At 50.7% G+C, this 21,488-nt stretch overlaps 1 protein-coding gene across 1 annotated transcript; it reads left to right on the forward strand.

Annotated features, from left to right (window-relative positions):
• Positions 1-663: 663 nt before the first annotated feature.
• Positions 664-19,331, forward strand: PINK1 (PTEN induced kinase 1). The gene is made up of 8 exons (XM_032759163.2): positions 664-1,099; positions 5,021-5,308; positions 7,073-7,173; positions 11,624-11,806; positions 12,677-12,840; positions 16,012-16,139; positions 16,505-16,741; positions 17,936-19,331. Exons 1-8 carry the CDS (start codon positions 713-715, stop codon positions 18,191-18,193), a joined length of 1,746 nt encoding a protein of 581 aa, XP_032615054.1. The 5' UTR covers positions 664-712; the 3' UTR covers positions 18,194-19,331.
• The last annotated feature ends 2,157 nt before the right edge of the window (positions 19,332-21,488 follow it).

Genomic DNA, 21,488 nt, shown 5'->3' on the forward strand with positions numbered 1-21,488 from the left:
GTGTGTGTGTGTGTGTGTGTTTTGTGGTGAGCAGGCATATGCCATTAAACAAACAGTGTGGCTTTGGGCAAGCTGCTATCTTGGGACCTCAGCACACTCATTCATAAATTGTGTCTTTTGGGTGAGATTTCTCTTGGGGTCTTCAAAACCCCTGAGACTCTGGACACATACAGCAGCCTAACGGCATTGAGGAGGGCAAGCATTCAACAGTTAGGACAACGTGAACTGTAGCTCAGCTCTGCTAGGTACCTGCACAAGACCTTGAATGCTGCCCCTTACTATGCCTCGGTTTTCTCATCTATAAAAACGGCATTTTTATCTTGTTGGTGGAGCTGTTAAATAAATTAAAAGACGTAAAGGGTCTGGCACCGTGGTTGGCAAAAAATATGTTTCCCTTCTCGACTTCTCGATTTTGCCCAGGACCAGTGATGTTCACATTCAGGACCTGCCTGTACCGGCAAGCCCTCCACGTGGGTCCGAAGTGCAAAGGGAAAGTCACTGCTAGAAGCGCCAGTGCCAGCATAGCGCCCCGCGCGCCGAGTAGGTGAACTGCCGCGGGGGCCGGCCCCGCCCACCAGCGCCTGCGCCTGCGCCTGCGCTTGCGCCTGCGCAGAAGCGCCGCCCCGAAGTTTGTTGTGACTGGCGGGGGACGCCGGTGGTGGGGGCAGCGGCGGCGGCGGCGGCGGCGGGAGCACAGGGCCGCGGTGCCACCATGGCGGTGCGACAGGCGCTGGGCCGCGGCCTGCAGCTGGGTCGAGCGCTGCTGCTGCGCTTCACGGGCAAGCCAGGCCGGACCTACGGCTTGGGACGGCCGGGCCCGGCGGCGGGCTGTGTCCGCGGGGAGCGTCCGGGCTGGGCCGCAGGACCGGGCGCGGAGCCTCGCAGGGTCGGGCTCGGGCTCCCCAACCGTCTCCGCTTCTTCCGCCAGTCGGTGGCCGGGCTGGCGGCGCGGTTGCAGCGGCAGTTCGTGGTGCGGGCCTGGGGCTGCGCGGGCCCTTGCGGCCGGGCAGTCTTTCTGGCCTTCGGGCTAGGGCTGGGCCTCATCGAGGAGAAGCAGGCGGAGAGCCGGCGGGCGGTCTCGGCCTGTCAGGAGATCCAGGTGAGCGGGGTCTGTCAGGAGATCCAGGTGAGCGGAGGACTGAGCTAAGCGCGGGGGCGGGTCCTCAGCTGGGCGGGGGCGGGGCTAGGTGTGGAGGCGGGGTGCTGGGCCGTTCGAGAGCCGAGGCTTCGGCCGGAGTGGGGCGGGGCGAGGCTTATTAAAGCTCATCTATTTCACCATTACTGATCGGCTGCTATAAATAAAGCCAGCACCTCCCATTTGTTTTAATGTTTCCCTTCCTCAGATGAAGACCTGTTGCCGATTACAGCTCCTGTCGCAGCACAGCAAAAGGCTTTGTGTGAATTTTCTAAAATGTACTGACAACTAAATCATAGCATTCCTATCCGTTTGAGGTAGTTGTCGTCCCTAATTTATGGAGAAGGAAAGTCCTCAGGTGAAGGGACTTGCTCGAATTCACACAGCTAATAAAAGGCAGTGCCCTTAACCACTGAGCCAGGCTGCCTCCGCGGTTTAACCAAAGGATTAGTAGTGACAGAGCTGAAACCACAGTAAAAACGATGAACGGCGAGAAAAACAGACCTAACACTTTAGTTACCTGTGTAGAGTTATCCCTGCTGACTGGATACACAAGGGTTCTTAGGCTTTTTTAATACTTAAAATAGCACAAGACTTCTGTTTTTGCCCAGCCAAAGTCTGTATTAGGGTTCTCCGAATGGAACCAATAGGATGTGTCTATTTAGAGGCAGGTTTATTTTGAGGACCTGGCTCCCTATGGAGATTGGCAAAGTCTAAAAGCCGCAGAGTAGGCGGGCAGGCTGGAGAGCCAGGGAGGAGCCAGGGATGCAGTTCCGGTTTGAAGCCTGGCCGCTGGCAGAATTCCATCTTCTTCCAGGGAGGTCACTCTTCTTCCTGGGGGTGTAGAACCACTCACTAAATTAGCATAGCCCCTGCATTTTACAGATTAGGGCTGAGGTGGTGGAAGAGGGAGTGACTTGCCCAAGGACACAGCTGTTAGGGCCCAGCAGTGGCTCCTCGGTTTCCTGGTTTCCATCCCAGTTCTTATTGCTCATCACCACTGTCTCATGTTTGAGCTCTGGCCAGTTTGGGTTGACAGGTGACATCTGGCCTAGTCCCCAGCCCCTGACCTTGTCTTTTGCCACAGCTTAACTGGCAGAAGCTAAGGATGGGAAATTTATCTAATCCTGCTTAAAACTAAAGAGGCTTTTTTAACTGAGGAGCTTGATCCACCTAAACTTACCATTCACACACCCTCTTCGCACACTTCACCCTCCTATGCCTGAAAATGTTATTAGTTATCAATTAATTTCACATTAAAAAAATTTTTTTTGGCCGGGCAGTGTGGCTCATGCCTGTAATCCCAGCACTTTGGGAGGCTGAGGCGGGCGGATCACGAGGTCAGGAGTTCGAGACCAGCCTGGCCAACGTGGTGAAACCCTGTCTCTACTAAAAATACAAAAATTACCCGGGCGCAGTGGTGGGCTCCTGTAATCCCAGCTACTTGGGAGACTGAGGCAGGAGAATTCCTTGAACCCGGAGGCGGAGGTTGCAGTGAGCCGAGATCACGCCACTGCCCTGCAGCCTGGGTGACAGAGCGAGACTCCGACTCGGGGGGAAAAAATTGTTTTCACTGGCTACTTTTGCTGGAATTAATTTCCCATGTAAAAAATTCTGGGCCAGGCGCAGTGGCTCAAGCCTGTAATCCCAGCACTTTGGGAGGCCGAGGCGGGTGGATCATGAGGTCATGATATCGAGACCATCCTAGCTAACACGGTGAAACCCCGTCTCTACTAAAAATACAAAAAAATTAGCCGGGCATGGTAGCGGGTGCCTGTAGTCCCAGCTACTCGGGAGGCTGAGGCAGGAGAATGGCATGAACCCGGGAGGCAGAGCTTGCAGTGAGCCAAGATCGCGGCACTGCACTCCAGCCTGGGGGACAGAGTGAGACTCCATCTCAAAAAAAATAAAGAATACATTAAAAAAATCAAAAATTCTGAAGCCAGGCGTGGTGACTCATGCCTGTAATCCTAGTGCTTTGGGAGGCCAAGGTGAGAGAATCTCTTGAGCCCAGGAGTTGAAGACCAGCTGGGACAACATAGTGAGACCTTGTTCCCACAAAATATTAAAAAATTAGCTAGGTATGGTGGCACATGCCAATAGTCCCAGCTACTTAGGAGGCTGAGGTGGGAGGGTTGCTTGAGCCCAGGAGTTTGAGGCTGCAGGGAGCTATAGTTGCACCACTACACCCCAGCCTGGGTAACTAACAGGAGTGTGCTAGTAGCAAGCTCTAAAAATTTGTATTTATATTATAAAAATATATATATAATGTGTATATACAATATATGTATATATATATGTTATGTATACTATAATATATATATTCTATATAATAGTATATAGTATGTTTTATATATATACACACACACATTGCTTCTGCTCCATGAAGTTTATAAGGGAAGATGGACTTCCTTTTTTTTTTTTTTTTGATACAGAGTCTCACACTGTTGCCCAGGCTGGAGTGCAATGGCACGATCTCGGCTCACTGCAACCTCCGCCTCCCAGATTCACGCAATTCTCCTGCCTCAGCCTCCTGAGTAGCTGGGATTACACGTGCACACCACCACACCCAGCTAATTTTTTGTATTTTTTAGTAGAGACGGGGTTTCACTATGTTGGCCAGACTGGTCTTGAACTCCTGACTTCATGATCCGCCTGCCTTGGCCTCCCAAAGTGCTGGGATTACAGGCATGAGCCACCACGCCCGGCCTGGACTTTCATTTTTTTAAAAAGTAGTTAAGTTGCTTACAGATACCAGATGCTTTAGGAGCCCTCTAGAAGAAAAGTGCCATGGGCTGGGTCATCAGGGCTGGTCACAGAGGAAGGAGGAGCTTGAGTTGGGCTTGATGGCTGAGCAGGGATGAGCCAGACAGAGCGATACTAGAAACGGGCTGGCAGGATGCTGTGAGCAGCTTTCAGAGAGAGGTGTCCAAAGGATGAGTGCAGGCAGCATGCAGACCAGCCTGGCAGCAGCCAGAACACAGATAACCTCCTGGGCAGTCTGGTGGACAGCCGAGTGACACATGAAAGCAATGTATTTTGATGTGGCTCAGAGCAGGGAAGGCATGGCACTGAGAGTGAGGTAGTCTAGAGATGGTGCCTGGTAGGCTATGGCCAAGGGGCATATGCAGAGCTGTGCCTGGCACCCAGGGGTGACTAACCTTGGAAAGGAAGAGCTCAGCAGATCAGACCATTTGAGAGGGAAAGTGGAGCCTGGGTGACTGGAAGAGTGACGTCACCGCTGCCTGAAGCAGGGGAAGACCCAGATTTTTGTCACATGGCCTCTTTCCCAGTGCAGCACTGCCCCCAGCACCTGTACCTCCATCCATTTCTGTCTGAACTCTTGTACTCTTGCTACCTTTCTGGACAGAGTAGCCCCATCGGAGCCCTAAGAGGCAGAGACAGAAAGACAAGACTGAATCCCTCTGCTCTGGGGATGCGCCTGATGTCACCTACTTGCCTGAGAGACCCTCTGAGATCACTGTAGATCACACACTCCTGCTAGTTGCCCAGGAGCCATCAGCCAAGGTCTTTGCAGAGCGAGCTGTCTCCATAATCAGACACCTCCAGAACTCTGCTGGAGAGTGAAGGCAGCAAGGAGAGGCACACCGGCTACGGGACGCGGGGTTTCTGACCTCTCAGATCATTGAGTATTGTGATCACAGTGAAGCAATAGAGTTTGAGAAAAATCATTCTGAATAATGAGAAAGAAGATGGCCTGGACCCAGGCTGAGCAGTAGAACCTGGTTGGGTTGTGTTTTTCTGGTTTATTGATCTGGCCGATGCGGACCACGCCTTGCTGCACCTCTCTCTGCCTCCCCTATTTCCCTTTTCTTGGGTCTTCCTAGGCTCCCTGGTTCACGGTGCATTCTTTTTTCCTCACAGGCAATTTTTACCCAGAAAAGCAAGCCGGGGCCTGACCTGTTGGACACAAGACGCTGGGAGGGCTTTCGGCTGGAGGAGTATCTGATAGGGCAGTCCATTGGCAAGGGCTGCAGTGCCGCTGTGTATGAAGCCACCATGCCTACATTGCCCCAGAACCTGGAGGTGACAAAGAGCACCGGGTTGCTTCCAGGGAGAGGCCCAGGTACCAGTGCACCAGGAGAAGAGCAGGAGCGAGCTCCAGGGGCCCCTGCCTTCCCCTTGGCCATCAAGATGATGTGGAACATCTCGGTAAGCACCAGGCCTTTCATCTTTAAAGGAGATGTTCTCAAAATGCCCATCTTAGTGGGCCTGGTGAGGATTTTTTCCAGGAAGTAGGTAGGAAAAGACAGATTATCCACAGGAAAGGTGCCTGTATAGTCAGGCTACCTCCCCCTGTTACACAGAAGTCTAAACCAGAATGTTTCAAATTGTATTCTACCCACAGATCACCCAGAGATCAGGTTCAAAGGTAGATTTTGGCCAGGCATGGTGGACCATGCCTGTAAACCCAGCACTTTGGGAGGCCAATCACTTGAGCTCAGGAGTTCGAGACCAGCCTGGGCAACATGATGAAACCCCATCTCTATGAAATATACAAAAATTAGCCGGGTGTGACAGCTTGCACCTGTATGTAGTCTTAGCTACTTGGGTGGCTGGTGGCTGAAGTGGGAGGATCACTTGAGCACAAGAGGCAGAGGCTGCAGTGATCCAAGATTGTGGCACTGCACTCCAGCCTGGGTAACAGAGTGAGACCCTGTCTCAAAACAAAAAACAAACAAACAAAAAAAACCCAAAGGTAGATTCTGATTGAGCAGGTCAGGGGCGGGGCCTGAGATTCTGCCTTCCCAATAAGCTCCCACGTGATACCAATGCCACTGCTCTGTCAACCACACTTTGAGTAACAAGTGCCTAAACCACTGATTTCTACCCTGATTGGTTAGTTCACCATCGCCTCCTTCCTGCAACCTGCCTCACTGGAGAGGGGGAACTTGATCTCTTTCCTCTAAGCTCACTCTGCAAGCCCACCTTCAGCTCAGAGGCTTGCCTGTCAACTCCCTGCTCTCAACTCTTGGAAGGACTCAAGGCTTTGGGAAATTGAAGAGTATTTTTCCCCCACGAAAACAATTTCTGGCCACTTAATTTATTTACCTTGCCATTGCTAGGTGGGTTTTAAAAATGTATTAAGACCCAATGCTCTGTCTCCTGCCCATCCCTGGGCCCATCCATTCAAGGCCGCAGTGGGAAGTGGCCACAACCGTTCATGGTGGGCCCTAGAGGATGCAGTTTCTTGTTCTGATTTGGGGAATGAAGGTTATTAGACTGTTGCACTCCAAGCTGGGTTAATAGCTAACAAGTAGCCAAATCCTTTGCCTGTGAAACATCCAGTCTTAGCATCAAAACATGCACTGGTTGGGACATGACAGCTGTTGCATTCACAGCAGCTACAAGATTGTTGATTCTTACCAGATCTTCTTGATACAGGTTTCATATGTCCTGAGAGCCCTTCCCAATACAATGAGGACAATAAGGTGCTTTCCCCACTCTTTGGTTTTTGTCTGTTTATTGTGGGGGATGGAGGGAGGCTGTTCTGTGATTCAGTACAACTTCACCCAGGGTGGAGCATGTCAGGCTCTGGCCTGGCTGCTGAAGGGAGCCTGCAGAATGAGTTAGTGATCCAGTGGTCAATTTCGAACTGGTGGGGACCAGAGGCCCCGATGGCAGGAAGCAGCACCCCATACCCTGATCACCTTGGCATCTCCTCCAGCCCTGGCACCTAGGCTGCAAGAGTTTGAGGAGTGTGAAGAATCCTCTGAGTTGGCATGGATGGTACCTCTGTCTGCCTCCCAGGAGTAACTAGTCTCAGCCTGCCACTTAAGAGAGGTCATCTTATCTCGAAGGTCAGAGCCAATTCTAGGCAGTAGCTGCCCTGCTCCAGGTTACAGGTAGGGCTTACAAGGAACTTACCGTTTTGCTCCGGCCTATGTAACTCTGGGTTCCTTGTGGGTGTTCCAGGCAGGTTCCTCCAGCGAAGCCATCTTGAACACAATGAGCCAGGAGCTGGTCCCAGCGAGCCGAGTGGCCTTGGCTGGGGAGTATGGAGCAGTCACTTACAGGTAAGTGCCCTCTGCCTGCCAGACTGTCTAGGACTTCTTTGAGAGCAACTTCATCCATCACTTGTGTCCTCAGCACCTAGTACAGTGTCTGATATGACAGTAGATAATAAAGGCTTAATGTTGGTGATGGATTTTCAGTTAGTGGATAATTTCACCTGGGAAAGATTGCGGGTAATCTGACCCCAAATGATGATGCACATGCGTAATTCACATTGGAGCAGGGGAGAGGAGGCCACCCAAAAAATGTCCAGTTCACAGTGTTGCATGATTGATCAGGGTTCTCAGATTCCTCCTAAGAGGAGGGTAGAGCGCCACTTATCGGAATAAATTGAACTCTGTCCCCACCAGAGGGAACACTCATTTCACTAATAGTTATGTGCACTGATGGTGCTAAGAGATTTAAAAAAAAACAAAAAATGGTCTGTTGGCCCAGAGGTCTCAGTGTGGCAGCAGAGAGCCCAGGGTGTAAGTGCTAGAATCAAGTATGCTTGGGCTGAGGGAGCCCCGGGGAGGCGTGTGCTGCAGAGGAGGGGCTGCTCAGAAAGCCTTCTCAAAGGGACAGTTTGTGCCACCTTGTGAAGGATGAATTGGCATTACTTGGGCAGAGGAGTAGGGAAGTGGCATTCCCAGCAGAGGGAAGAGCAAGTGAACAGCAGCTACGCTTTCAGCTCAGAAAAGCCCATGTCCACCACCAGCCTCACCACAGAGGAGATACTGTGTCCGCCTTAATATTTGCAGCCTGGCTCATGCCTGTAATCCCAGCACTTTGGGAGTCTGATCACTTGAGCCCAGGAGTTCAAGAGCAACCTGGGCAACATGGTGAAACCCCGCCTCTACAAAAAATAAATTTTAGCCGGGCGTTGTGGCAAATGCCTGTAGTCCCAGCTACTCAGGAGGCTGAGGCGGGAGGATCATTTGAGTCCAGGGAGGTTGAGGCTGCAGTGAGCCAAGACCATGCCACTGCACTCTAGCCTGGGCGATCCTGGAGTGAGACCCTATCTCTCATTTGTAGACCCACCAAGAAGAGGTGGGTCTGCTGCATTTTTGGTGATTTACTGGAGGGCTGGTTTATAGGTCTTCGTTCTGTCAGAAGCAGGGAGGCAAAAGTATGAAATTAAGGGAGTGGACATGGAAAACCCCTTCCATGGTTTGGAGGTTTCCAGTGTGACTGGGAGTCCCTGCAGGCTGGTAGAGGTAGCTGCTCAAGTGGCTGCTGCTTCTCCTGAGGCCTTTGTGGAGAAAATGGACGCCTGAATGTCAGCTGCTTTGGGGCTAACATGATCCTCGATGCCTCCTTTTGTGGCGTGAGTGGCAGCCGGCCGACGTGGTGCTGTCCTGCTGCTGGAGCACCATGATGTCTGCTGCTGAGACCTCCCATCTGACATAGTCCCTGTCCCTCTTCGGGGACTTTGTTCCTTTAACAGTTCTCACCGTCTGGCCTCAAATAACACATCTTTTTCTGTTGGTTCCTTTTTGCTCCAGCTGTACTGTAAACACTCTTTGTTTACTGCATACCCTCAGTAAATACCTGTTGAATGACCGGATGGATGTGGCAGCAGGTACATTACCTCAACTTCTGGTGCACCTCGGGAGAAGCTTTCCCAAGAGCACCCTGGGTTCATTTCCTCCTAGCCTCTACTCTCCTGGGGCCCGGAGATTCAAGGCGCTTAACCTGCTCATCTCACTGCATCTCCCACCTTATCTCTCACCCTTCTCATCAGCACCCTACACTCCACCACTCCGGCTTCATAGCTCCTTCCCCAAATGTGCCAGGCTCCTCTGACCATCTCCTGAGCGTACAGCTGGCTACACCTGGGCTGCCCTCCTTCCACATTTCAGGTCTCAGTTCAGACACCCCCAACCCCACCATGTATCTCCCCAGTACAGCCATACCCCTCTGCCCCTGAGCTCCCATGACACCTGCTGGGGCCCTGACAGCCTGGGGCTGTGATCATGACTTGCCCAGGGGCCCGAGGGTGGAAACGATGCTCTGGCTCCTTTGATTGCATAGAACAGGGGCCACTCAGGTTGACTCAAGAGCAGGAGCAGCGCGTGGGCACACGTGGACTGCAGCCACACAGCCTGGGGACCACGCAGCACTGGGAGAAGCCGGTGCCCTGCTCTCTCCCTAGCACGGTTTAAGCTCTGCCCCATTCACTTCCCTCCACCATTGTTATGCAGCAAAGGGGGCTCTAGCCTGATGTGCTAGAAGCAATGATACTGGATTTTTGAGAAAAGCCAAGCCTTCTATTGTGAGTCGACTCACATGGAGACAGGAGTAGAATTCAACCCTGTCTCCCTGTGCTAGCTTTAAGGTGGTAATTTTATTAGAGGAGGTTTAAGGGGTGGATTCTAAGATTAGCAGGTGATTGGTGGAAGGAAAGGAGAAGTCTGGACAGTCCTTGGACATGCGCAGTTATCTCTTCATGCCAACTCATGGGTCCCCTGTGCAGATTTGGGAGGAGTGAGTGTGAAACGTGCAGTGGCAATTCAGGCTGTGACATCAGCAAACTTGTTCTGTGCAAGCTGCAGTTGGCCTTGTTGGTTCCAGCCAATTTCAGCCAGTTCTTTTATCTCATAAGCAGAGGGAGTTTCAGCCTTTCAGAAAGTGGTTTCTGCAAACTCAAATTTTCTTTCATTTTTCTGAGACAGGGTCTTACTCTGTTGCCCAGGCTGGAGGGCAGTGGCGTGATCTTGGCTCACTGCGGCCTCAACCTCCCTGGGCTCAAGTGATCCTCCCACCTCAGCCTCCCAAGTAGCTGGGTTTGCAGGCACATGCCACCATGCCCAGCTAATTTTTGTAGAGACAGGGTTTCTCCATGTTGCCCAGGCTGGCCTCGAACTCCTGGGCTCAAGCAATCGCCTGCCTCAGCCTCCCAAAGTGCTGGGATTACAGGAGTGAGCCGCAGGAATTTCCATCAGTTACTGATTTCTTGAACTCATGGGGACATGGTTCCACTGTCCGCATACTGTTTTTTCCTCACATCTCCTGTTCCTGCTTCCCTTTGGCCTGCTCACCTCTGGCTCCTCATGGCCCCAGTGAAGTCTCGTGGCTTCCTCTCCACTGCAGACTGGCAGATTTCTTCACTCTCACTCTCAAAAAGAGAATCTACTACTTCCCTCCCTTCCCTTCGTCCAACCATCTGGGTCTCGAGTGTCACTGTAGGTTCACTGCCCTTGGGGCAGGTGACCCCTTGGGCCAGGTGACCCCTTGGGCCAGTCAGCTTTGGCTGAAGGGCAGGGCTGGCACACAGCTGGCAGAGCCACCCCATCCAAAATCCAGCCACTGTGCCTCAGCAGGGCTGTGGTTTGGGGGTTGGGGGGCGCTCCCCACAGGAGAAGGAGCAGCCAGGGCAGGCACATGACACTACCACTACTAACTGCATCTGGATCTATTCACTCATTCAACAAAGATTTATTACACCCATATTCCATGCCAACTATTGTACTAGACTTGGAATAATGGAGAAAATTCAGGCACAGTCCTTGCTCTAGGGAGCTCACATGATTACTCATTGATGAATATCTCTCTCCCGTGATAGATTGCAAATCCATGAGGACAGGGACTCTGTCTTGTTCTGTGCCATAGTTCCACAGCATTCCAGCATGATGTCTGGTACTTGGCATGCAGAAAATGTGTATTGGTTGAATGAATAATAGTACAGCTAATATCAGCTGAGAGCTTCCTCTGTGCTAGACACGATTCTAGGTGCCTTCCACACTTTGACAACATTATGCAGCATGTTAACACCACATTCCCCTTGCACCCTGGAGATTGAGCCCAGAGAAGATAAAGACAGAGGGGACACATTCCAAGATAGACCCCCAGTGGATGCCTGAAGCCACAGATAGTAACAAACCCTATATATACTGTGTTTTTTCCTATACACACATACCTATGGTAAAGTTTAATTTATAAGTTAGGCACAGTAAAAAATTAAAGATAATAAAATAGAATAATTATGACAATATACTGTAATAAAAGTTATGTGAATGTGGCCTCTCTCTTTCTCCTCTCTCTAAATATCTTCTTGTACTCACCTGTTCTCAAACTGTGGATAACTGAAATTGCAGAAAGCAAAACTGTGGATAAGGTTGGGTCTACTGTAACTCAGCCAAGGACTTACAGTGGCAGACCTGGAATACAAACCCAGGCAGTCTGATTCCAGAGTGTCTCCACCTGTGTTCAGCCACATGGGATGGATAGGATGGATGGGTGGACGGATGGACAGACGGATGGACAAATGGATTGAAGGATGGGTAGGGGAGTCATCAGATGTGTTCTCCAATACCGTGTACAGTACCTGGCACATAGCAAATCTGTGATAAACATTTGATAGTAAGTGAATAATGAATGTCAGTGCCAGTGTTGGTGTGGCCTTAGGTTATTGTCTTTCCAGGTGTTGTATCTGATGCTGGCCTCATATGTTTGTCTCACTTGGCTGACTAGAAAATCCAAGAGAGGTCCCAAGCAACTAGCCCCTCACCCCAACATTATCCGGGTTCTCCGCGCCTTCACCTCTTCCGTGCCGCTGCTGCCAGGGGCCCTGGTCGACTACCCTGATGTGCTGCCCCCACGCTTCCACCCTGAAGGCCTGGGCCACGGCCGGACGCTGTTCCTCGTTATGAAGAAGTAAGTGGCAGCGGCGCGGCAGGGCCCTGGAACTGCTACCTCTCCCAAAGGGAGCTGGTCCCTGCCTTCCACGTGCACCTTGACCAGGGGGTTTCAGAGAACATCACCCTTCCAGAGAAGAAAGCCATGCAAAGGGAGCATATCTGCCCTGGGGAGCATTTTCCCTGTGGGATGATTTTTCATAGAAACAAACTCTCATCTTCCTCCAGAACATACTTGTCACGTAGTCCTTTTGGTCCATTTGACTGTTAACCTTTTCTGGGGCTGGACTTGTCTGTTTTTAACATAAAAACACTTCTTCCTCATCCTCTGTATCCCCTAACTTTGCTATAGTGGGTGTTTTATTTTAAGGAAATAATTATCTGCACCGTTACTTTGAATATAGGGAGCCCCAGCTCTTACTTCCTAATTTGAGGATGGTGAGTGGGAGGGAACAGAAAGGATGCTGGGGAAAAATGGGAATCAAAATGCTCCTGGAAGGGGACGAGGAACGGCCTAACCCTAACAGTGATTAAGGTATTAGGAGGCCGGGCATGGTGGCTCACGCCTGTAATCCCAGCACTTTGGAAGGCCGAGGTGGGTAGATCACTTGAGGTCAGGAGTTTGAGACCAGCCTGGCCAATATGATGAAACCCTGTCTCTACTAAACATACAAAAATTAGCCTGGTGTGGTGGCGGGCACCTGTAATCCCAGCTACTCGGGAGGCTGAGGTAGGAGAATTGCTTGAACCTAGAAGGTGGAGGTTGCAGTGAGCTGAGATCATGCCACTGCACTCCAGCCTGGTGACAGAGTGAGACTCCATCTCAAAAAAAAAGGTATTGGGAGTTGTCGATGTGTGGTAGCCAGAGGCCCTGTCCCCTCTCCACCAGCTATCCCTGCACCCTGCGCCAGTACCTTCGTGTGAACACACCCAGCCCCCGCCTCGCCACCATGATGATGCTGCAGCTGCTGGAAGGCGTGGACCATCTGGTTCAACAGGGCATCGCGCACAGAGACCTGAAATCTGACAACATCCTTGTGGAGCTGGACCCAGGTAGGAACCTGCTGCACCATCAGAGCTCTTCAGGGGCACTAGAGGGTGGGTCAGGAGCATTTAGGACCGACTCTTCAGGTCCTCTCTGGTTTTGTGTTCCAAGTCATGTCTTCATTTAGCTCTGTACACGAGAGGTTAGCAATCTCTCCCTCAGAACGGGGGTTTTTGTTCTCTCTTTGCAGAGAGACAGCACTTCCCAAGTTCCTTTCTATTGCCCACTTAAAGAACAAGGACCTCAGTGCTGCAAGTTTTCCTAGATAAATAAAGAGGCCCGGCACAGTGGCTCACACCTGTAATCCCAACACTTTGGGAGGCTAGGGTGGGAGGATTGCTTGAGGCCAGCAGTTTGAGACCAGCCTTGTAGAGATCCCTTCTCTATAAAAAAAAAGTATATGTTTTAAATTAGCTGGAAAAAAAGTTAGCCAGGCATGGTGGCATGCACCTGTAGCCCCAGCTACTTGGGAGGCTGAGGTCGGAGGATCACTTGAGCCTAGGAGTTAAGAGTCTGCAGTGAGCTATGAATGTGCCACTGTACTCCAGCCTGGGCAGCAGAGTGAGATCCTGTCTCAAAAAAAAATAATAAAAGAGAAGTAGACTTTAGCTCATTATAAAAAATAATTTTCGGCTGGGCATGGTGGCTCATGCCTGTAATCCCAGCATTTTGAGAGGCCGAAGCAGGCAGATCATGAGGTCAAGAGATCGAGACCATCCTGGCCAACATGGTGAAACCCCATCTCTACTAAAGATACAAAAATTAGCTGGGCGTGGTGGCACGCGCCTGTAGTCCCAGCTACTCAGGAGGCTGAGGCAGGAGAATCGCTTGAACCTGGGAGGCGGAGGTTGTAGTGAGCCGAGATTGTGCCACTGCATTCCAGCCTGGCAACAGAGCGAGAGTCCATCTCAAAATAAATAAATAAAATTTTCAAACAATGAAAGCTGTGCAAATGTTAAGCCCAATTGCCTCTGGAAATGAGTTTCCTACCACTGGAAGCATTCAAGTAGAAGCTGAATGGCCACTTGCCTAGGAAAATTGTAAGGAGATTCATACATTTGATAAATTTTTGAACTAGAAGATTTAAAATAATTGACTAGAGGAACTGGCTTTTATTTAATATTTATTTATTGATTGATTGATTGATTGATTGATTGAGACAGAGTCTTGCTTTGTTGCCCAGGCTGGAATGCAGTGGCACCATCTCAGCTCACTGCAACCTCTGCCTCCCAGGTTCAAGCGATTCTTGTGCCTCGGCCTCCCAAGTAGCTAGGATTACAGGCATGTGCCACCATGCCTACCTAATTTTTGAATTTTTTTTTTTTTTTTTTTTTGAGACTGAGTCTTGCTCTGTCACCCAGGCTGGAGTACAGTGGCGTGATCTCGGCTCACTGCAAGCTCCACCTCCCAGGTTCACGCTATTCTCCTGCTGATCTCTTTCGGAGATCAGTAAGTGGCGTGATCTCGGCTCACTGCAAGCTCCACCTCCCAGGTTCACGCCATTCTCCTGCCTCAGCCTCCCAAGTAGCTGGGACTGCAGGCACCCGCCACCACGCCCGGCTAATTTTTTTGTATTTTGAGTAGAGACGGGGTTTCACTGTGTTAGCCAGGATGGTCTCGATCTCCTGACCTAGTGATCCGCCTGCTTCGGCTTCTCAAAGTGCTGGGATTATTATTTTTCGTAGAGATGGGGTTTCACTGTTGGCCAGGCTGGTCTCAAACTCCTGGCCTCAAGTGATCCACCCACCTCAGCCTCCAAAGTGTTGGGATTACAGGTATGAGCCACCACACCCAGCTGGGAGCTGGCTTTTTTTTTTTTTTTTCTTTTGAGACGGAGTCTCACTCTGTTGCCCAGGCTGGAGTGCAGTGGCACAATCTCGGCTCACTGCAACCCCCACCTATCGGGTTCAAGTGATTCTTCCGTCTCAGCCTCCTGAGTAACTGGGATTACGGGCACGTGCCACCACACCCGGCTAATTTTTTTTTTTTTTTTTTTGAGACGGAGTCTTGCTCTGTGGCCCAGGCTGGAGTGCAGTGGCACGATCTCTCAGCTCACTGCAAGCTCCGCCTCCGGGGTCCATGCCATTCTCCTGCCTCAGTCTCCCAAGTAGCTAGGACTACAGGCGCCCGCCACCATGCCCGGCTATTTTTTTTTTTTTTTTTGGTATTTTTAGTAGAGATGGGGTTTCACTGTATTCGCCAGGATGATCTCGATCTCCTGACCTCGTGATCCGCCCACCTCGGCCTCCCAAAGTGCTGGGATTACAGGCGTGAGCCACCGCGCCCGGCCCTAATTTTTGTATTTCTAGTAGAGACGGGGTTTCACCATGTTGGTCGGGCTGATCTCGAACTCCTGACCTCGTGATCCGCCTGCCTCGGCCTCCCAAAATTCTGGGATTACAGGCGTTAAGCCACCACGCCCAGCCAGGAACTGGCTTTTTAAAGGAATTTTGTGTGGACCCTTTTACAAATAACTAATTCTTTTTTTTTTTTTTCTGAGACGGAGTTTCACTGTGTTGCACTGGCTGGAGTGCAGTGGCATGATCTCGGCTCACTGCGGCCTTTACCTCCCAGGTTCAAGTGATTCTCCTGTCTCAGCCTCCCAAGTAGCTGGGATTACAGGCACACACCACCACACCTGGGTAGTTTTTTTTGTATTTTTTTTTATTTTTAGTAGAGACGGGGGTTTCACCATGTTGGCCAGGCTGGTCTTGAACTCCTGACCTCAGGTGATCTACCTGCCTCAGCCTCCCAAAGTGCTGGCATTACAGGCCACCGCACCCGGCAATAACTGATTCTTAATGCACCTGGTTCTTAGGTTTGGATTTGGGGTTTCAAATTCAAATCAAAGACTCCTGGGGTATAAGGGCCCTTGGAGATCATTTGAAGCAAGCTCTAGCTCCTTTGGTCTTGGGGACAGCTCCAATTACTAGAACATGATTTAAATTGAGCCACACAGTCCTTTGCCTGGGGATTTTGCAGCCGGTACTGGAGGCATTTCCGTGTTCACACAGCAGGCCCTTCTGATCAGCTCTCAGGCCTTCCTGGCCTCCTGGGCCAACACTGAGCCATTAGCCCCTGTCAGCCATGTCTTGCTGGTGGCTTTAGTAGGGACATAGGAGGGCCTCTCATAGGGAAGGAGGGGAGGAGAATTGGTCACTTTGCTTGCTTCTTCCCAGATGGCTGCCCCTGGCTGGTGATCGCAGATTTTGGCTGCTGCCTGGCTGATGAGAGCATCGGCCTGCAGTTGCCCTTCAGCAGCTGGTACGTGGATCGGGGCGGAAACGGCTGCCTGATGGCCCCAGAGGTGAGTCCCAAGCGTGTCATGCACCACAGGCAGCCCTTCCCCCACGCGTCCACTGAGTGCAGAAGGAGACTTGATGCCTTGTGATCACCCAACACCTCCATCTTTTCTGACCCATAATTTGGCACAAGTTCCTTCCCTGCCACTTTGCTTTCCTCCGGCTTTCCCTCATGTTCCAGGGCAATGCGAGTCCTGTCACCTAAACCAGGCGGTCTAAGCAGACCCCTTCTGGGTCTGAGCCACAGCTCACTCAAGCTCTGGGTTCCTTGGGACAGAGTTCAGATTAGCCTATGAATCAGGTGACATGCAGGACATGAAAAGGTTAGATAAGCGGGCAGCGTGATGTCTCACCCACTGCTTCTGAGCAGGTGTCCACGGCCCGTCCTGGCCCCAGGGCAGTGATTGACTACAGCAAGGCTGATGCCTGGGCAGTGGGAGCCATCGCCTATGAAATCTTCGGGCTTGTCAATCCCTTCTACGGCCAGGACAAGGCCCACCTTGAAAGCCGCAGCTACCAAGAGGCTCAGCTACCTACACTGCCCAAGTTGGTGCCTCCAGACGTGAGACAGCTGGTGAGGGCACTGCTCCAGCGAGAGGCCAGCAAGGTGAGGCTGTCCCTGGCTTCAAAGGGACGGTGTGGATAGAAACCTCTGTTCTCATTCCAGAGTGAAGATCAGGTTTGGGCCAGAGCCACAGTGATAGATCCTCTGTGTTAGGAAGGTAAAGGCTAGTTATAGGAGAACAAAAAACAGATTTTAACATAGTAGTAGGAGCGCTAGCCACCACATCATAGTCAGAATCCTAGCAGTTCAACTCCTATGGCTTTTTTAAAAAGTTGCTTCAAAAGTTGTTCAGAGGCCAGACACAGTGGCTCACACCTATAATCCCAGCACTTTGGGAGGCCAAGGCGGGCGGATCACTTGGGACCAGGAGTTCCAGACCAGCCTGGCCAACATGGTAAAACCTCGTCTGTGCTAAAAATACAAAAATTAGCTGGGTGTCGTGGCGCATGCCTGTAATTCCAGCTACTTGGGAGGCTGAAGCAGGAGAATTGTTTGAATCTGGGAGACAGAGGTTGCAGTGAGCCACGATCGCACCACTGCACTCCAGCCTAGGTGACAGTGCAAGACTCTGTCTCAAAAAAAAAAAAAAAAAAAAACTATTCAGAGAGAAAAGGATGCATTTTTGAGAAATGTTTAATGGAGATGTAGCTCATGGAAACAGCTGAGAACTGATCAGGGAGAGATGGAAAACATCTCCTGAGAGCAGATCTGGACATTGTGAAATTAATATAAGGGAATGCAAAGGCAGACCTATCTGAAGCCATAATTGGAGTGGCAGCTGGCTCAGGGGCAGGCTTAGTGCAAACAGCTGAGCCATACCTGCATCCCAGCACTGTTCTGCCACTCCGTTCACTGCTCTCTGTATGTGGTCTGCTATCTTGGTGCGCAGTGAAGGTTGAATAACAGCTGCAACCAGTTATGAAATGATAGGAGACTACTTACCTGGTACAAGGGACCAGATAGCTGTGCACAAGAGGCACTGGGCTTTTCCACTGGGAGGTAAGGCTATTTCAACAATGCATGCTGCCCCATGCAGAGGTGTACACGTGGAAAAGCTTGAAGCACGGGTAGGGGGCAGGCAGTATTTGTCACCTGAGTGAAGGGCATCAGTAGGAGATAGGGTAGAGGAAGAACTGGGTTGGGACCAAAGAAGGGAAGACCCTCACTAACAAAGCAGGCTTTGGGTTGAGACCGTGTTAACAGATGTTCTAGCTTCAGCTTCCCTTCCTGTTGCAGAGACCATCTGCCCGAGTAGCTGCAAATGTGCTTCATCTAAGCCTCTGGGGTGAACATATTCTAGCCCTGAAGAATCTGAAGTTAGACAAGATGGTTGGCTGGCTCCTCCAACAATCGGCCGCCACTTTGTTGGCCAACAGGCTCACAGAGAAGTGTTGTGTGGAAACAAAAATGAAGATGCTCTTTCTGGCTAACCTGGAGTGTGAAACACTCTGCCAGGCAGCCCTGCTCCTCTGCTCCTGGAGGGCAGCCCTGTGATGTCCCTGCATGGAGCTGGTGAATTACTAAAAGAACTTGGCATCCTCTGTGTCGTGATGGTCTGTGAATGGTGAGGGTGGGAGTCAGGAGACAAGACAGCGCAGAGAGGGCTGGTTAGCCAGAAAAGGCCTCGGGCTTGGTTGGCAAATGGAAGAACATGAGTCAGAGTTCACAGTCTGCAATCCTGTGCTCACAGACATCTGAAAAGTGAATGGCCAAGCTGGTCTAGTAGATGAGGCTGGATGGAGGAGGGGTAGGCCTGCATCCACATAGAGGATCCAGGCCAAGGCACTGGCTGTCAGTGGCAGAGTTTGGCTGTGGCCTTTGCCCCTAACATGAGGAACTCTTTTGAAGGAGGCAGCGTAGCACGTCTGCATTTGCCAACTGGACGAAGGCAGACATCAACATGGGTCAGCACGTTCAGTTACGGGAGTGGGAAACGTCTGTATGAGGCCTGGGCCTCTGCGTTCCCAAGCTGTGCGTTCTGGACCAGCTACTGAATTAATCTCACATAGCGAAAGTGACTAATGAGCAGTAAGTGTGGGGATTTAAACTTGAGGGTTTCCCTTCTGACTAGCCTCTCTTACAGGAATTGTGAAATATTAAATGCAAATTTACAAGTGCAGATGACGTATGTGCCTTGAACGGAATATTCGGCTTTAAGAATGATTCTTGTACTCTGAAGGTAAGAACATTTTGTGGGCAGGTATCAACATTGGGGAAGAGATTTCATGTCTAACTTTATACATGATTTTTAGGAAGTGTTGCCTAAATAAAGCAACGTCAACATGCAGTTAAGGTTCTCTTCAACCGAGCTGTTCTAGTTTTCTCTTCCCCAGCACTGTCATTCTAGATTTTCCATTTCAGTGATTCCCACTCCTTGGTCTACTAGCAACTTTCTTGTATCCTTTGAGGAGATGTTAGGAAGTGAAGGGCGACAGGCTAGTCAGAGACGACACCGGTGGCAGCCAAGAGATCTTTATTGGAGGCTCAGCGTGCGAGAAGATGAAGAGAAGGGGAGAGAGAGAGAGAGAGAGAGAGAGAGAGCGCTGCTGGGGCTGAGTATTTATGTCCTTTAGGGTGATGTGGTGATTGGTGATTGGTCGGAGGGCAGGACCTCGGAGCTAGCAGGAGGTATTTCCTTTTGACTGGGTGCTTATTTGGCGGGCTGTGCTTGGCGGGTTTAGGGGGCGCCAAGTGGAGGGGGAAGAACCCGGAAGCGATGCCTAAGATGGCGTCTTTGATTTATCCAACATTCCTCCCTTTTTATTGGTTTAAAATGGAAAGTGGGCGTCGTCGTCTATCTGGCTGCTTCCTGCTGAGAAGGGGCGTTGTGAGGGGGAAAGTGGAAGGGAGTTTGGCTTGGGAGGGTTGGGGTATAGTAGGAGTATGATTCCGAGCAGTAGGGATAAAATTTCTTGGGGTGTGAAATCTTGAAATGTTCCTTGTAGGTAGAGGTCGTTGAGTGCAGTGAGCCACCCTAGATCATCGATGAGCCAGCTGTCAGTGTGGAGATTGGTTAGGAACTGATGGAACTGGTTAGTGTCCATCTTTAACAGCCTGGGGGTGGGCTATGGAGCTGTAGGAAAATAAAATGACAGTTTAATTTAGGGTGTGGGTTGTAGGAGGCTTTAAGCAGACATACCCTTGTAGAGGCAACTTGTGAAGGCGAGCTGTTGATGGACGGGGTGTCAGCACTCTGTGAGGTTTTCTCTAGAGCCAGTTGTATCTTCACACGTTGCTAGAAGTTGGTAGTTTCTAAGGAAAAACTGGTTAAACGTTTGGTTAGATATTGAACCCAGTAAGGCAAGGGTGTAGAGCACAGAACGCTAGGGCCCCCAGTAGTGGGCCTAGGAAGGAAAGAAGCCAAGCCATGAGAGGGGGTTTAAGAGTGTCCCAGAGGGAGGAACATGCATGGTGGTGGGACTTTAGGCTTCTGGAATGGGCGGAAGGGATGGCACTTTGGAAATGCGGAGTTTGAGAGGGCTGTGAGATATGGGTGTGCAAATGTATTTTGTGGAATGTGAGGAGGTGGCTAGACTTCTTGTTTGATCTGGGTTCGTGGCTGGTTTCAACCTAGAAATGTGAAGCCAAGGAGTTAGACGCCCTGGTGATTCTTGGAGCTTAGCGGCAGTAGGGGTGCAAAGCACAATTTGGAGGGGCCCTTTCCACTTTGGGGTTAGTGGGGCTACTTGTGTGTGGCTTGGTAGGGAATAGAAAACCCATTCTCCTGGCTTGAGGGGAAATGGAGGTTGTGGGTTGGTGGCATCGGGAAGGAGGCAGTCTTGCCTTTTCCATAGCTCACAACGGATGAAGGACAGGAGGGGGTGGCTGATGCCTGCTGGGACTATTTTTGAAGTGGGCTCAATGCCAGGTGGGAGTGCCGGGTGACCATACATGATTTCAAAAGGGGACATAAGGGAAGGCTTTTTTGGCAGAACTCGGAGTCAGAACAAAGCTGTAGGCAATAGCTTAACCCAGTCTAGATGTAATTCTAAGGAGAGTTTGGTAAGGGTCTATTTGAGTGTGCGATTGGTTCGTTCAACTTTCCCTGAGGACTGGGGGTGATATGGGATATGGAAGTGCCAGGGGATATTAAGTGTAGTTGTTATGTCTTGTGAAATGTGGGAAGTGAATTCAGGGCCATTGTCAGTTTGGAGAGAGGTTGGGATTCCGAATCTTGGGATAATTTCTGATAAAAGGATAGAGGCAACTGTGCTGGCTCTTTTGTTCGTGGTCGGGAATGCTTCAACCCACCCGGAAAAGGTATCTACGAGAACTAAGAGATAGCTAAGTTTTTTTTACGGGGGGCATATGAGTGAAATCTAGTTGCCAATCACTTCCCGGAATATGTCCTCTGGATTGATGAGTTGGGAAAGGTCCTGGCCTTAGTGGGGTTTGTGGGTTTGTACGTTGACAAATGGAGCAGGTAGTTGTGAGCTGTTGGAGGAACTGTAGATCTGAAGAATCGAGGGTGAAGAAGGAGCTTAGAAATGTTTTTAATGATTGGGGGCTTGTATGGAAGATAGAGTGGAGGTATGAAAAGAGGGTGTGCTTTGGGAGGTTAGGTGGTAAGAGGGTGGCGGGATTGAGGGGTGCGCATGTCTGGAAGGATACAGTAGGATCGTGTAAGAAGGAGACTAAGAGGGAGAGTATACGGCAAGGAGGGAGGGTTTGGAGACTTTTGTATGTGAGGAGGTCTTTAAGTTGATGAGGGGACGTGATAACGACAGATGCCCCAAATGTGAGCTTCTTTGACTCCAGAAGGAGTAAATAAGCTGCTGCCAGGGCTCAA

This window comes from Hylobates moloch, unplaced genomic scaffold, assembly GCF_009828535.3.
Source record: "Hylobates moloch isolate HMO894 unplaced genomic scaffold, HMol_V3 SCAFFOLD_9, whole genome shotgun sequence".
Lineage (NCBI taxonomy): Eukaryota > Metazoa > Chordata > Mammalia > Primates > Hylobatidae > Hylobates > Hylobates moloch.